We start from the raw sequence: 18,470 nt of genomic DNA, 5'->3' as shown, positions 1-18,470 counted from the left end.
CCTTCAACCATCCTGATTCATCCCATACAACCCTGCTTTATTTCTAAACCGGACTTTGGCTACATATTGATTTCCTCCCAACCTGCCTGGATATTACTGACTTTATCATTTTGCAAGTATCCTCATCCACCCTGAATCTAAAGTTTTGGCTGATCCCCCTCAATTGTTACTTTTACCTTTTTTACTTTATCCTTTATATTCCTGTTTAGTTTTAACTAATTGTTTCCCCATTTATTGTATTCCTGTTTTGGGGCATATTGGCTAAACGTCTATTCTTACTCACCTGTAATTCTGTTTTCCCCTTTTTTATCTTTATCATCCTTTTTCTGTTTCTAGTTATTCATATTGTTTCCTGAACCATGCAAAATAATTCAAATAAACTACCTGAAGTAAACCACAGCATAAGTCTCTTGTCTGACCTAATCAGATCCATGACCTCATGTTCTACTAACGAGAGAAATGTCAGGAATTCAAAGCCAGCTTAGCTGAAGTGGAAGCATAACCAGCTTGAGAATTGCTCCAGTTTGCCTGTCACGAACGCACCCTACTTCAAGAGTTTGCATGATGTAGTTGTGGTGGCGAAAGGGTTAAAGTTCACTATTTGTCTGCACTAGCCCAGAAATAATGAAAAAAATCCCCCTTAACAACACCCACACTTAAACATAATATAGCGATTATTATTTTAACGCTGCCACGACCAAGACCATTTATAAATGGCATGCCTTGGTCCCCCAGGTAAATCAATAATAAAAACCCACCAAATACAACTTAGCACAATATCTATGTAATTGCAAAACACTAATTAGTCTCTTCAGGTAATGTGATCCTTAAAGGGACACTCCAGGCACCCAGACCACTTCTGCTCATTGGAGTGGTCTGGGTGCCAACTCCCACTACCCTTAACCCTGCAAGTGTAATTATTGCAGTTGTTTTTAAACTGCAATAATTACCTTGCAGGGTTAAGTCCTCCCCTAGTGGCTGTCTATTAGACAGCCACTAGAGGGAACTTCCTGCTTCATAGCACAGGTTTTCTGTGCTAGAGCGTCGCTTGACGTCCTCACGCTGTGTGAGGACCTCCAGCGTCGCTCTATTCCCCATAGGGAAGCATTGAAATTAATTTTCAATGCTTTCCTATGGGGTGTGCTAATGCGCATGCGCGGCATTGCCGCGCATGCGCATTAGGTCTCCTCGGCCACACGGGCGAGATCAGTCTCGCCCACCGGCCGACGTAAGCAGAAGGAGGAGCGGCGGGGGAGGAGGAAGCAGCGACCTGGGACCTGTCGCTGCCTCTGGTAAGTCACTGAAGGGGTTTTCACCCCTTCAGCAACTGGGGATTGGTGGGTGGGAGGGAGAGGGACCCTCCAGTGCCAGGAAAACGGATCGTTTTTCTGGCACTGGAGTTTCCCTTTAACCAGACAAAGGCAGAACGTAATAAATGAATGTCACAGTGCATATAAAATATATGATTACACCAACAACAGATAAAAACAAAAAGGATAAAATAACAGAAGTCCTAATTACTCACTCGGGTTTTCAAAGTAAAACTTCTGCCCAGGTGGTCTCTGGCAAGGAAGAATAATTCACTCAAAATTAGATCTTGGCCCCAAGCAAGTACACCAACACCCCTCCAAATCATTGGATATATACCCTGTGGATTATCAAGTCTTGCCCAGGTGTAAAGTTAAGACGTACCTGTAGAAATAATAAGTGACCACCTCCTTTGTTCCAGACCAACCTCAATCCAAATGGAAACATTTGGCTCTACCTATTCTTATGTAAATGCCACAGAAATAATAATTGCATCTATGAGTTTGTTATTATTTTCCCAATCCAAAGACATGTAACATTCCTTACTCGCGATCCAACATGGCGGACATGCCAATTCCCTCCCCCATGGTCAAGCCATGCCACTCATGTTTGGACTTGTTTAGAAGATGGCGCTTGTCACATTCCAAATGTAACAAAAATGAGGCTTAATTATTCTTCTGTGTGGTAAATATTCCTTTGGATATGATACTGGAACAAGGCTAATGGCTATTATCATATCAAAAGAGATTGCCTCATCAATTACAAGGTACATGCCAAATTGACAAAGAGACATTCAGACTTTTTCCAAGTTTAGAACCTCATACCTTGCAGAGCCTTGATTAATTCACATCCATATGGTAAAATCCCTTTCTCATCCCTATGTCATTCAAACTACCCCTTCTGTCTTCTGACCTCAGAGGGTTAGTCCCAGCTTCAAAAGATCTAACCTCTTTTGACCTCCATACAATAAAATTAACCCATTTTGACACTGACTTTTCCATCTCTGCCAAGCCAGCAGGTCCTTAACCCCTTAAGGACCAAACTTCTGGAATAAAAGGGAATCATGACATGTCACACATGTCATGTGTCCTTAAGGGGTTAATGCACTGCACAAATTACATTAAAGGACAATATTCCACAGTGCAATAATAAATTATGCACCCTTGCCGTGACATTGCCTACTTTGGTCTTACATAAAAAATTCACTTCAAGTTCCTGGCAGTTCATACTTTGGTAAATAGTAGATGTGTTGCAGGACAGATGGGACAGGCGTAAGCTGTGAGATACAGTATTCATAGGACAAATCACAGAGGGTGTTTTTAAGTGGTGTGTACAGTCATGGTATATGAATCTGGATGTTACTGATTAACAAAGGATGCTGGCGCAGGATTTAATTGGAGGTTCCTGTCTCTTAAACTGCAAGGAAGTCATTTCCTTCCTCTCCTTTTAACACAAATTCCAACTACTTACCCCTAAAGCTCAACACAAAGATCAGACACTCAGCGTGTCCCTCTAACATGGTGACTCTTACATCTGTTTATATTATTAATAATTCCAGACTCCATTTGGTCGGATTATTAATTTGCGTTATAGTTATGATAGTGTCGATTCACTAGATTGCGTGTTGTGATGACCCACTTCTATAATTTAGATTAACACCTGCTTTGGGCAGAATTATACATACTTGCTGTTTAGTGAATAGACTCTAGAATGTTAACCAGGTATATAATCCTTAGAAAAGAATTTCCTACAAAACGGATTTACAGTATGTTTTTAGATCTTTACGAATTAATATTGTGATCATTTTTCTTTCAGTTGCTTCTGCGTACTGGAAGGGGAATCCCTCCTCTCTCCAAGAACGAAAATGGTGAAAAATACAACAGCCCCAACAGTTACAACAACATTTAGTTTTACTACAGCCGAACCGGAATCCTGGATAGAAAGTCTACTGAACAAAATCCCACGTGAGTACTTTAACGGGTGCGTGAAGTGGTGGTGGTACCACAGACTGACAGAGAATGTAGGTCATTAAAATGAAATGGTGGGCTGATAATAGACAAAGGCCACACTTCTATATCTTGGGACCTAATCACAATTCGAGAACTGTGGGAAAGTAGAGGGATCTGGAGAAGCACAGTGCATTAACATTTACCATTTACTGAGTAATTAAGTATACATTGGGTGTGCATTCGGTATACATTGGGTGTGCATTCGGTATACATTGGGTATACATTGAGTATACATTGGTTGCACATTGAGTATATATTGGTTTGCATTGAGTATACATTGGGTGTGCATTGAGTATGCATGGAGTATACATTGAGTGTGCATTGAGGATACATTGGGTGTGCATTCGGTATACATTGGGTGTGCATTTGGTATACATTGAGTATACATTGGGTGTACATTGAGTATATATTGGTTTGCATTGAGTATACATTGGGTGTGCATTGAGTATACATGGAGTATACATTGAGTGTGCATTGAGGATACATTGGGTGTGCATTGAGTATACATTGGTGTACATTGAGTATACATTGAGTGTGCATTGAGGATACATTGGGTGTGCATTGAGTATACATTGGTGTACATTGAGTATACACTGGGTGTGCATTAAGTATACATTGAGTCTGCATTGAGGATACACTGGGTGTGCATTGATTGTGCATTGAGTGTGCATTAAATATATATTGAATATACATTGAGTGTACGTTGAGTAACCGGTTTTGCATGTATTCTCACAGGAAATGTTGTATTCTGTACAAAATCTTCGCTTTAAATCTTTCAGTGTGCGTGTCTTCATTCAGTTTAGGGAGCATATTCAGGTACAGCAGACAGGGTGAGGTTTTCCATATAAAAGCTAAATGTCCTTACAATGGCATGATTCAGTGACCGGTTTAAATGTAATATTTCATTGCTTTGGGCAATAGTCACAGTATTGCATTGCAAGTTGGACATCACTAGTAGATTTTCCTGTTAATGATTGTAGTGAATCATTTCGTATTAATGCATACCTCGGATGTACAGCCCCTATTTTGTGCTCTATTCTAGGAGCTCCATATTGTTGGTGTCTGAGTGTACAACAGAGCTCCACAGCAATCATACTCCCAGTATGTGTCTGAGTGTATAACAGAGCTCCCCAGCAATACTACTCCCAGTAATATGTCTGAGTGTATAACAGAGCTCCACAGCCAGAGCTCCACAGTAATAATAATCCCAGTAATGTGTCTGAGTGTATAACAGAGCCCCACAGCAATAATACTCCCAGTAATGTGTCTGAGTGTATAACAGAGCTCCACAGTAATAATACTCCCAGTAATGTGTCTGAGTGTATAACAGAGCTCCACAGCAATAATACTCCCAGTAATGTGTATGAGTGTATAACAGAGCTCCACAGTAATAATACTCCCAGTAATGTGTCTGAGTGTATAACAGAGCCCCACAGCAATAATACTCCCAGTAATGTGTCTGAGTGTATAACAGAGCTCCACAGCAATAATACTCCCAGTAATGTGTCTGAGTGTATAACAGAGCTCCACAGCAATAATACTCCCAGTAATGTGTCTGAGTGTATAACAGAGCTCCACAGTAATAATACTCCCAGTAATGTGTCTGAGTGTATAACAGAGCTCCACAGCAATAATACTCCCAGTAATGTGTCTGAGTGTATAACAGAGCTCCACAGTAATAATACTCCCAGTAATGTGTCTGAGGGTATAACAGAGCTCCACAGTAATAATACTCCCAGTATTGTGTCTGAGTGTATAACAGAGCTCCACAGCAATAATACTCCCAGTAATGTGTCTGAGTGTATAACAGAGCTCCACAGCAATAATACTCCCAGTAATGTGTATGAGTGTATAACAGAGCTCCACAGTAATAATACTCCCAGTAATGTGTCTGAGTGTATAACAGAGCCCCACAGCAATAATACTCCCAGTAATGTGTCTGAGTGTATAACAGAGCTCCACAGCAATAATACTCCCAGTAATGTGTCTGAGTGTATAACAGAGCTCCACAGCAATAATACTCCCAGTAATGTGTCTGAGTGTATAACAGAGCTCCACAGTAATAATACTCCCAGTAATGTGTCTGAGTGTATAACAGAGCTCCACAGCAATAATACTCCCAGTAATGTGTCTGAGTGTATAACAGAGCTCCACAGTAATAATACTCCCAGTAATGTGTCTGAGGGTATAACAGAGCTCCACAGTAATAATACTCCCAGTATTGTGTCTGAGTGTATAACAGAGCTCCACAGCAATAATACTCCCAGTAATGTGTCTGAGTGTATAACAGAGCTCCACAGTAATAATACTCCCAGTATTGTGTCTGAGTGTATAACAGAGCTCCACAGCAATAATACACCCAGTAATGTGTCTGAGGGTATAACAGAGCTCCACAGTAATAATACTCCCAGTAATGTGTCTGAGTGTATAACAGAGCTCCACAGCAATCATACTCCCAGTAATGTGTCTGAGTGTATAACAGAGCTCCACAGCAATAATACTCCCAGTAATGTGTCTGAGTGTATAACAGAGCTCCACAGTAATAATACTCCCAGTATTGTGTCTGAGTGTATAACAGAGCTCCACAGCAATAATACACCCAGTAATGTGTCTGAGGGTATAACAGAGCTCCACAGTAATAATACTCCCAGTAATGTGTATGAGTGTATAACAGAGCTCCACAGCAATAATACTCCCAGTAATGTGTCTGAGTGTATAACAGAGCTCCACAGTAATAATACTCCCAGTAATGTGTCTGAGGGTATAACAGAGCTCCACAGTAATAATACTCCCAGTAATGTGTCTGAGTGTATAACAGAGCTCCACAGCAATAATACTCCCAGTAATGTGTCTGAGTGTATAACAGAGCTCCACAGTAATAATACTCCCAGTAATGTGTCTGAGTGTATAACAGAGCTCCACAGCAATAATACTCCCAGTAATGTGTCTGAGTGTATAACAGAGCTCCACAGTAATAATACTCCCAGTATTGTGTCTGAGTGTATAACAGAGCTCCACAGCAATAATACACCCAGTAATGTGTCTGAGGGTATAACAGAGCTCCACAGTAATAATACTCCCAGTAATGTGTATGAGTGTATAACAGAGCTCCACAGCAATAATACTCCCAGTAATGTGTCTGAGTGTATAACAGAGCTCCACGGTAATAATACTCCCAGTAATGTGTCTGAGGGTATAACAGAGCTCCACAGCAATAATACTCCCAGTAATGTGTCTGAGTGTATAACAGAGCTCCACAGTAATAATACTCCCAGTAATGTGTCTGAGTGTATAACAGAGCTCCACAGCAATAATACTCCCAGTAATGTGTCTGAGTGTATAACAGAGCCCCACAGTAATAATACTCCCAGTAATGTGTCTGAGTGTATAACAGAGCTCCACAGCAATAATACTCCCAGTAATGTGTCTGAGGGTATAACAGAGCTCCACAGCAATAATACTCCCAGTAATGTGTCTGAGTGTATAACAGAGCTCCACAGTAATAATACTCCCAGTAATGTGTCTGAGTGTATAACAGAGCTCCACAGTAATAATACTCCCAGTAATGTGTCTGAGTGTATAACAGAGCTCCACAGTAATATTACTCCCAGTAATGTGTCTGAGTGTATAACAGAGCTCCACAGCAATAATACTCCCAGCAATGTGTCTGAGTGTATAACAGAGCTCCACAGTAATAATACTCCCAGTAATGTGTCTGAGTGTATAACAGAGCCCCACAGTAATAATACTCCCAGTAATGTGTCTTTAAACTACAATAGATGTGCTTAGAAATCAGTCTGTGTGTATAAGATACAATGTTCTTGTTATAAATTGTTATTCTATAAGTTTCTATTAGTAAGTCACCTGACATTTCTTAGTACAGTTTTGCCTCTGGCCACACCCAGACTCCTACCCTAAAATTAAAGGGTCCTTCTTTGTCCATCTGAAATGCTGGGGTATGTTAGTGTCTGCTGGCCATATCTTCATATTCGGGTTTATTCACTAAACTCTGAATATTATTTTAAAAGGAAACTCAATTGCAAAATTTAGGCAACAAAAGCGGATTTGAAAAAAAATCTCCAACGTCAGCTAGAGTAATAATATTAAACCATCGCAATTCAGTGGTTTTCTTTTTTTTGTAATAAACCTCATAGTGTTTGTAAATATTAATACTTTATTAGCATGTCAGAAGTGAACAGGCTAAAAACCTATCAGTGCTGTTATAGGAGGGCCATGCGCCACCTGGTGGGAACTAGGAGTCATGGAAAAATACTGCAGCAATTTTACTATATTTTGAAGCATTTTGGGCAAAAAAACAAACAAACGATATTCTAAACTGACTGCAAAAGTAAATTGACGAGATAGCAGATAACGCCAATTATGTTTAGATAGATATAATCCTTGGTTTCACATAGCAGTACAGTGCTCAGCATTAAACTACAACTTGTAGCCAATAGAAAGCCAAGAGGCGAAATTGAGGGCAGAATTGTCCAGCTGTGGTTAGAGTCAAGTTGGAGAATTTATATTAACGTTTGCGTTTCAGATTTCATTGGATTTATTGAATAACTCTGCTAATGTTTACAGGAGCTGACAGTCTGGGCTTTATTTTCTTAAAAAAGAAAATAATTGTAATTGATTGAAAATTGAATATTGGAGAGATTCTTTAACTCTACGATTAGTAACAGCTCTCTTACTATTCATTTTGCAATTCACTTTGGAATTGGCTTTAACCCCTTAAGGACACATGACATGTGTGACATGTCATGTTTCCCTTTTATTTCAGAAGTTTGGTCCTTAAGGGGTTAATTTGCTAAATTTTGGACTTTAGTGAAAAACCCTTTCTAATCACTATGTTGTTTTTTACATATAGCTTTTCTTTAAATTAAAGATCACTTGCATTGACTTTGTCTTGTAAACTCCCACTGAGCTGTCTAATCCCCTGCATCTTAGATGACGATGTTGTACATTTACATAAAACAGTGACTGTACATTTTATTTTCTATTCATAGCAACCGTGGCTAGTTTTACTAAGTGGTCGGATTGTTAAAGTTTATCAAGGGATTGACTATAATGAATGTTCAAGACGTCACAATCTTGTCACTGTTCTTGCTTACCATATCCTGGAGATATCATTATCCTAAAACGTTTCTCTTTCCACTTTCTAACCTGCCCAAATTAGTGCCCTTCAGTTTTGTAATAGTGAATGGAAATGTCATTACAAAATACTGTCAAAAAGAATATGTATGATTTTCTGTACAATCTACTAAACACACGGAGAACTAGCTGAGCCTATAAGAAAATAACATAACACAGTGTAATACAGCCTGTAACAAAATAAATCATAACAGTGTAATACAGCCCATAACAAAATAAAACATAACACAATGTAATACAGCCTGTAACAAAATAAAACATAACATAGTGTAATACAGCCTGTAACAAAATAAATCATAACATAGTGTAATACAGCCCGTAACAAAATAAATCATAACATAGTGTAATACAGCCCGTAACAAAATAAATCATAACATAGTGTAATACAGTCTGTGCCCAAATAAATCATAACATAGTGTGATACAGCCCATAACTAAATAAATCATAACACAGTGTAATACAGGCCGTAACAAAATAAATCATAACATAGTGTTATACAGCCCATAACAAAATAAAACATAACACAATGTAATACAGCCCGTCACTAAATAAAACATAACAGTGTGATGCAGCCTATAACAAAATAAATCATAACATAGTGTAATACAGCCTGTAACAAAACAAATCATAACATAGTGTTATACAGCCGTAACAAAATAAAACATAACATAGTGTGATACAGCCTGTAACAAAACAAATCATAACATAGTGTTATACAGCCTGTAACAAAATAAAACATAACATAGTGTGATGCAGCCTGTAACAAAATAAAACATAACACAGTGTAATACAGCCTGTAACAAAATAAAACATAACATAGTGTGATGCAGCCTGTAACAAAATAAAACATAACACAGTGTAATACAGCCCGTAACAAAATAAAACATAACAGTGTAATACAGCCCGTAACAAAATAAAACATAACATAGTGTAATACAGCCCGTAACAAAATAAATCATAACACAGTGTGATACAGCCTGTAACAAAATCAAACATAACACAGTGTTATACAGCCTGTAACAAAATTAAACATAACATAGTGTAATACAACCCGTAACAAAATAAATCCTAACGCAGTGTTATACAGCCCGTAACAAAATAAATCATAACATAGTGTAATACAGCCTGTAACAAAACAAATCATAACATAGTGTTATACAGCCGTAACAAAATAAAACATAACATAGTGTGATACAGCCTGTAACAAAATAAAACAAAACATAGTGTGATACAGCCTGTAACAAAATAAAACATAACATAGTGTGATGCAGCCTGTAACAAAATAAAACATAACACAGTGTAATACAGCCTGTAACAAAATAAAACATAACAGTGTAATACAGCCCGTAACAAAATAAAACATAACATAGTGTAATACAGCCCGTAACAAAATAAATCATAACATAGTGTAATACAGCCTGTAACTAAATAAACCATAACATAGTGTAATACAGCCTGTAACAAAATAAATCATAACACAGTGTAATACAGCCTGTAACTAAATAAATCATAACACAGTGTAATACAGCCTGTAACAAAATAAATCATAACATAGTGTAATACAGCCTGTAACAAAATAAATCATAACAGTGTAATACAGCCTGTAACAAAATAAAACATAACACAGTGTAATACAACCTTTAACTAAATAAATCATAACATAGTGTAATACAGCCCATAACAAAATAAATCATAACACAGTGTAATACAGCCTGTAACAAAATAAAACATAACACAGTGTGATACAGCCCGTAACAAAATAAAACATAACATAGTGTGATACAGCCCGTAACAAAATAAAACATAACACAGTGTGATACAGCCCGTAACTAAATAAATCATAACATAGTGTGATACAGCCCGTAACAAAATAAATCATAACAGTGTAATACAGCCTGTAACAAAATAAATCATAACATAGTGTGATACAGCCTGTAACTAAATAAATCATAACATAGTGTGATACAGCCTGTAACTAAATACATCATAACATAGTGTAATACAGCCTGTAACAAAATAAATCATAACAGAGTGTAATACAGCCCGTAACAAAATAAATCATAACATAGTGTAATACAGCCTGTAACAAAATAAATCATAACACAGTGTAATACAGCCTGTAACTAAATAAATCATAACATAGTGTGATACAGCCCGTAACAAAATAAATCATAACAGTGTAATACAGCCTGTAACAAAATAAATCATAACATAGTGTAATACAGCCCGTAACAAAATAAATCATAACACAGTGTAATACAGCCCGTAACAAAATAAAACATAACATAGTGTAATACAGTTGATATACAAAGTGCAGTGCTTGATGTATTAGACCTCACAAGATTAAGTTATATATATGCATTCATGGTGCCTTCCCAGATATCTGGGGGCCGGGGGAAACACGGCCTGCAAATGCTTCTCAGCAATTATGATAGTGATATAGATAAGAGATGGGAGCTCCAGCAGGATAGCAGGTAGAAAAGTGTTTTTTATTTAAATAATTTAAAAAAAAAAGCAATGGTCCTATGAGTTTCTTCCCAATTTGGGACGTCCTCAGGGACCAATAATGAAAACACTATTTAAAATGAATGTAATGACTGTTCGTTTTACATTTGATTTCAGATATTGATCATGGTAAAGTGATGTGCAAAGTTTTATTGGTGTGGAGCTCTGTGATGCATTTTAATTTTCTCATACTTTATGTGATGGGTATTTTTTTTACATACGTCTTACATACCTCTATAGGAACAAGTGATGTACAACTCGCATTGACTAAAAAAAGCAGTAAAAAAAACAAAAAAAAACACAATACTAAGGGTGTTGGGGTGACACCATTAGTTATCACATTGGGTGATACCAACCCTAGTGATGTCACTGTGTATCAGTTTCTAAAAGTCTACAAAAATAGAGGGGGGCTTTGGAAGCTGAAACGAATCAAGGGAAGGTTGCAGGGCAGTGAAGGGGTTAACCCTTATTGAGAAATGTAATTGAGAAAAAAAAGCGGTGTCCTAAGAGTCCTAAAACGTAACTTTTAATAATTGAATATTTAAAAAGTGAGTGGAAGACAAATACACACATCTACCAAAATAAACCTAAGTGTGTGGTTGGGAACGTGAGTAAAATAAAAAAGATAAATCAAGTATTAGTGTAAAAAGTTTATACACTGTGATCCTTGTCTGCAGGTAGCACGGTCCTCTAGGGTAAACAACAGGCACAGTCCTTTTATTTTCATATAATCCAGGCACTTAATTTGTAAATCCACACAGGAGACAGCAGCAAATGAAAACATAAATGTAACACAAATCCCTATAAACAAAAACCTAGCTCGTCTGAGCACTTACTAACATCAGATTCCCTATCTCTCAGAGATTAAACTACAACAAAACAACATTGGTTTCACCAACATATTAGATAGCAACCCTCTGCTTTCCTTTCTGCACTCCCAGTGCTCCAAACCAGCCTTGACTGCTTTCCTTTCTGCACGCCCAGTGCTCCAAGCCAGCCTTGACTGCTTTCCTTTCTGCACTCCCAGTGCTCCAAGCCAGCCTTGACTGCTTTCCTTTCTGCACTCCCAGTGCTCCAAGCCAGCCTTGACTGCTTCCTTCTGCACTCCCAGTGCTCCAAGCCAGCCTTGACTCTCTCACTGGAGAGAACAGCGTCTCTCCTACCTGCTTCCAGGGAGGAAGCCAGCAATCCCCCTGGGAGGGGTTTATTCCCACTGCTGCAGCTGATTATCTGCAGCTGAGCAGTGGGTTGGAGACAGCTCCAAAAAACTCTGGCCTGGAACTTATTTCTCCCATTTGTGTATAAACTGAGAAGTGGAGCATTGGCCCACCCTGCTCTCAAAATGCTCCACCCCAGGGGCCCATAACTAAATGTAGCTTTGTGTTGCACACAACACACATACAACACGTACTCCCCCTTGGGTTAAATGTTAAAGGCCTCTCTGCCTTCACTTTATCACAACACTCTTAGGTGATCCTCAGCTACTGAACCAAATGTAACAAATCCTGTTGCAATTAAGTGTTTAAATGCTAGTAACAAATGAAGAGCAGTATAGATCAGGTGAGTATCTAGCAGAGATCTCCTGCAAACTAACCGAAGATCAGCATAATTAGATGTGCTATTAATGGTATATACCTGCTGTAGTTTGCAGGAGGCTAGTATGCCTGTTTGGTTTACTCTTATGATTTTGTAACTGTTGCTAATGTATCCGGAGTCTAGATACTCACCTGATCTATGCTGCTCTTCATTTGTTACTAGCATTTAAACACTTAATTGCAACAGGATTTGTTCCATAGGGTTCACTAGCTTAGGATCCCCTAAGAGTGTATAAACTTGCATTTTTTTGCGAGCATATCCCACATTCAGGTGTTTTTTAGTACACTGATACTTGGGTTATCTTTTTTATTTTACTCACGTTCCCAACCACACACTTAGGTTTATTTTGGTAGATGTGTGTATTTGTCTTTCACTCACTTTTTAAATATTCAATTATTAAAAGTTACGTTTTGGGACCCTTTTTTGTTACAGGACAACGCTTTCTTTTTTTAATTTATAAAAGTGGAGTGTAACGGATCGACGGGCACCCCGACTGGGTACCTCCATTGAAGGATGCTCCTAGCGCTTCCTGAGGGCTCCAAGCACTCTAGCAGACACCACAACCACCAAACCGGAGAAGCATACAAATGCTCTCAAACATATGAATGCTGTAAACGGCTGAACAGGAAAATCATACAATCAGCTTACACTCCTGGCAATCAGCATACAATCCAATTCCCCAAATAACGAGACGACACTTTGTTTTGAGGTCAAGCAGAACTGACTGTACTGGCACATACAGCCTCTTTTATTCCCAATCCACAAACATAGTACTGCCCACAGGGTTTTACAGAACAACCAATAACACAGGTACATTACAGAAAACACTCCCAGCAATTACACACAAAATCCTCCCCTCTGCCTGTAATATAATTATGGTACACAATGGGTTAACATAATTATCACAAGCAGGAAAAATACAGTTTTTATATATGTACTATAACTTTAAAATATATACATCCAATCTTCATAAAAATTACGTATTATTAATCAGCGTACTTGAAATATGAACATACTCAAAAATCATGCAAATCCTTCCATTAGTTCAAAAGTTAGCTGGAAGTCCTTTGTGACCGACCGCAGGCACGTTTTCCTGCCCAAAACAGTTCCACAGATTTGGGCTGTGCGATCGGTCAATTTCACACTTAAAAATGACTAAGACGAATCTTCGAACGTGACTTAGTCTCTGCAGCTGAAAACGGAGTGTAGGAGAAGGTAAGGGTCAGCGGTGTTCGTTGAAATGTGTAGCCGATTTCAGTTCCATGGATTTGGCTACACATACCGCTGACCTCGTTCGAATGAACAAAGATGTCCGCCACCACATGTTCGTTTGTCGAATGGTGGCCACTTCGACTGCATCCGAAGTGCCAATTTAAAGCTGCAGAACTGCTCCAATACAATTTAAAGGGGCAGCAAGTCTTTTAAAATCCAATCTGCTAAAATAGTCTTTAACAGGGCCATAGTCTTAAAGGGGCATTGTTCCCAAAAGTCACAGTATGTCCCCAGATGGTTCTTAAAGGGCCAGCAGCAGCATAATAAAATACAATATGCCCAAATACTGTATTAAAAGGGTCAAATCTCCCAGGGACCATAGTCAGCAGGCAGGAGGCGGGCAAACAGGCTTCTCCAATGCCCAGTGGCGAGGTTGGTCAATAGGAACATGTTATTGGTTTCCAAGGTGATTGCTCCGCTTCCTGTACACTGTCCCATACTGGGTCGTTATTCTCATATATTTACCCCTGTTATATCACCCCATATTTTTATATCACTCTGTGTGATCATTTGCTATTGTGCTCTTCTTGGTTTTTTTTAAATGCCCCATGATTATCTTTGCTCACTGTGTCCTTTGTGTTTCCCCCCAACCATTGTTTCTATGCCAGTGCCGCGATGGGCCATATACGCCTTAGCCGGTGTGGCTCTTTTCTTGCTCCTCCTGATTTTCATCTGCTGTCTTTGTTGCTGCTGTAAACGGAAGAACAAACAAAAAAAGAAAGAGAAGATTAATCTCGGCAGCGTGAAGGGCAGCGTCACAACCAGTCTGGTGAGTAGAGCAAGTTGGAAATGTGCAAAAATCACAATAAATGTCAGTTATGCCAGTCACTGCCATGGTGCCAAGATAGCAAGCACTATTCGTATCCAGCCTAGGCTGCATGTGCGGTCAGCCAGAATATGTCCCCTTCCATGACCGGTATCTACATAGTATTCCAGCCTAAGATGTGCATCTCAAATGTATCTGTCCACATAGATCTATTCTAGAATGACTATATTGCCTTAATATGGGATTTCATGGAATCTAAATCAAGCACTCTGTATATTTATTGGGATAAGCACGTTTTCCTGTGCATCCAATGGTAACATATGACATCATCAGTGCTCTGGTGACATTATTAAGCCTATATATCAGGAACCAGCACTCACCCTTACTGTGTCAATCCATTGATTGGAGCAAATGGGTCTGTGGTAATTAAATATTAATTACCCTTTTATTAGCGAGATCTCTAGATTTCAAAACATGCATTGTTGTAGAAAAAAGAGGTGGGGACCTTTACACCTCACTGAATGACCACTGGCTGTTTTTTAGGTTCAACCGGATATAGAAGGATTGGGTGGATCAGCAGAAAATGTGTATCGGGGCCGACTGCAGTACTCTCTGGAATATAACGTTCAGAGGGAGGAGGTAAGAACTAAATTTAAGTGATTTCACTGTACATGGCACAAGTACCAACATCACCCTTGTTTTATAAAGTACACAAGGAAACAGCAAGCAGTAGTAAACTATCCAGGCATTTACACGTAACATTGCCCGTCTGTGCTCATTTGCATGGCACGCCGGGAATTCTGGGATAGTTGTGGAAATATGATTATCTTTCCAAAGTACAACGGGAGATATGTAGGTGATACACAATAGTAATTTTTTCTATTTGCATCAAGTTGTGGGAGTATTGATTTTGAGCTCACCACAAGTTATATACATACCTATACGTGTCAAAATAATATTGCAGTAAGTAGTAATAACGTTTCCTGGGACTAACAATACATATGGTGAGTTTATTCTGCTCTAAATGCCCAGAGCATTAGCGGTCAGTATGATGGAATTTAACATTTGTAAGCCAAGTCACACATGATATATAGATTACGGACAGGGGAAATGGCGTGTCAAGGATAACGTGTTCTTCAAAAGTTATTCCAATCCTTTTTCCAATTATTTGTTTTCTGGTTTATTATGCCATATTGGGCATTTGTCACTTGGCCCCGCTATCTGTTTTTTAATACGAAACCTGTAAAAATAGCTAAAAACTTACCTTGAGTCCAGTGCTTGGCACTGATAGTTTCTGCACTCGACCCTTGTCACGCCGTATATTCATTCCATCTGTGGTCCAATCAAGGCTTCTCATAAAGAAACATTGTTGGCCTCCTATTGACCATGGATGCAGCCTGATGACTGTCTAATGCCGTTATGTGCAAAATTAAGTCTGTCTTTAACTGACAAAATATGTTACCATTTCAATTTCAAGGTATTCAGCAAACTTTTACTTGTGTACGAGTCCATTTGCAATTAGATTCATTTTCTTGCAATATGTCTAGAATGATTTGTAACTATTAAATTACTTTCTGATTTGTTTATTTACTTTTATGCTCAGCTATATGTAATATCTTGAATTTTTTATGGTCCAGAGGTTAAATAATGAGTTGTGAGTGGTTTAAGCAGATTGTTAACTTTGAGTCCGTTTCTTTTATTCCAAGATACATGTAGCCATACACAAAAACAAATACATATATACAGTAATAATCCAAATTATTCAACCCCCATTAAAAATCAGCTTTATTGTCAAAATGTCCAGACTTTCAGCTATTTAACAAATCAAACAGCAATTGAAATAGCTCAACATGAATGCTCCAAGTGGTTTCCTCAAATTCAACTGAAAATGCAACTTAGAATGACTTCTCAGTTTTCAATGTTGAATCAATTGTTTTTCCAATTATTTTTTATTATAATTTTACAGAAAACCAATAATATACATCCAACAGCATTTTGTACTAGTTTAATAACAGCAATTTGAAGATGGAGTAGATAAACAATTGAATAGAATTTTTTGAGATGCCCACATTCCGACCAAATGTCAGTTTGGCAGAAGTTCGGTACCAAAAAACTGATTCAGAAATAGAACAGAAAAACCAAAAGGGAGTAAAAATGGGCCAATCAGTGAACTGCTAAATATATGCAAAATATATCCATAATATGATGTATATATCTTGCAGTACACTGATTGGAGAATTTATCTGGATTTGGTTCACAGATTGAGTGCGAAAAATTAACCAATAGAGAAAAACAATAAGAGCTGTAAATATATATATGAGGAACAAAGGAGATAGTCGTGAAAACAGAGCGTTACCCAATATGGTAAAACCTTACTGTTTATTGTCTATTAAACGTTAACTACTCTGCTTTAATATGCAGAATTAGGCTTTACTGGGTAACTATCTGGTTTCAGGATTAGGTCCCATGTTTCTCAAGCATTCATTCAGGGTTTACCAACTTTTCTTTGTCCTGAAACTATTTTGGGATTAGCTCTATTAACACTTTTTTATTTAGTAAAAAAACTATATTTAGAAATATTCGGTTCCCGAATTGGCTGATGTCAGTGAACGAGGACCTATTTAATAAATGCTATTACAGGTCTAGAAAGACTTGAGAGATATAACTTTGGCCAGGAAAACATTCATGGAGCAGTATGGAAGGGACTGTAATTTGGAAGATATGCTAGATAGTTCTACAATGACTTTTGGTGTTGTTAGCACAATCTTTGGAAGACATAACTAAATTAGTTTGGCATTAGAAAACCTAATTCATTTATGAAAGAGAAGATGGTTGTACATTTCCATGATAACAGTCCATGTAAGTTGACATTGGAAAAGTCACTGTTGGATCCATGTTCACACAGGTCACGGTGGTGTTGAAGCAAGCAGCAGCACTGAAAGCAATGGACAGTGGGGGGACATCAGATCCATATGTCACAGTATACCTGACCAACGACTCTCGCAAGAAGAATGAGACTAAAGTACATCGTAAGACGCTCAACCCGGTCTTCAATGAGGCTTTTACATTTAAGGTACGTTGGGATATAGAGACTACGCACAACTATGAGTCATCACAAAAAAATTCTACATGAAATGAGATGAGAATTATATACTAAGTAATGCTAAGAAAATCTTAGAATTGTATAAATTGTGCTGGTTACCATTAAATACTGTACAGCTTCTGTATAACAAGGGCACAAGGCACTGGAAGAAAGTCCCCTCAAACAAACTGCTGTACCCCTGACAATTGTATGCAAAAAAAATAATATGAAAACATGCACACATGGTCTTTAACACACATGCACAATGCACTTACACATACAGTTTAATCAGACTGACAAGTGATTTGTGCGCCCGCCTAAGCCTGCCCTCCCGGCACCTTCCAGGCAGCATGCGGCACCATAAGGGAACACACAGTACACTGAGAGTAGGAGCAGAGTTTGTCACGTGACTACCCAGCACTCAGTCTGACATCACGCACCGTCCTAGACAACGCATGCCGCCAGAGACTGAGAGGCCCACCTCTCCTGCTATGTCAGGTGAGAAACAGCAGGGAAGGGGGCCATCTATATATCTATCTATAGGGCAGAGCCAGCACTACCCTCACCTTGGACGGATTGGGAAAGAGATACTTTGAAGGAATGGGTGGGGGATGGAAGGGGGGATGGAAGGGGGGGGGGGTGGAGATATGGAAGGGAGGGAGGGAGAGATGTGGGGGGAGAGATATGGAAGGGAGGGAGAGATGTGGGGGGGGGGGTGATATGGAAGGGAGGGAGAGATGTGGGGGGGAGAGATATGGAAGGGAGGGAGAGATGTGGG

At 38.7% G+C, this 18,470-nt stretch overlaps 1 protein-coding gene across 3 annotated transcripts in view; it reads left to right on the top strand.

Annotated features, from left to right (window-relative positions):
• Window positions 1-18,470, top strand: part of SYT8 (synaptotagmin 8) — a 55,581-nt gene that overhangs the window by 17,537 nt on the left and 19,574 nt on the right. The window contains exons 1-5 of one of the 3 annotated variants that reach the window (XM_063438355.1): window positions 2,807-2,828; window positions 3,124-3,272; window positions 14,453-14,613; window positions 15,154-15,249; window positions 17,516-17,683. In XM_063438355.1, coding sequence (XP_063294425.1) covers window positions 3,173-3,272; window positions 14,453-14,613; window positions 15,154-15,249; window positions 17,516-17,683 — 525 coding nt within the window. In that variant the 5' untranslated portion in view covers window positions 2,807-2,828; window positions 3,124-3,172. Of the gene's footprint in view, window positions 1-2,806; window positions 2,829-2,850; window positions 3,030-3,123; window positions 3,273-14,452; window positions 14,614-15,153; window positions 15,250-17,515; window positions 17,684-18,470 lie in introns of those variants that run through there. The other 2 variants (XM_063438353.1, XM_063438354.1) reach the window with 2 other exon arrangements.

The sequence above is a fragment of the Pelobates fuscus genome, chromosome 12, assembly GCF_036172605.1.
Source record: "Pelobates fuscus isolate aPelFus1 chromosome 12, aPelFus1.pri, whole genome shotgun sequence".
NCBI classification, from domain to species: domain Eukaryota; kingdom Metazoa; phylum Chordata; class Amphibia; order Anura; family Pelobatidae; genus Pelobates; species Pelobates fuscus.
The sequence above is the reverse complement of the archived record's forward strand: the minus strand, read 5'-3'. Positions and strand labels throughout refer to the sequence as shown.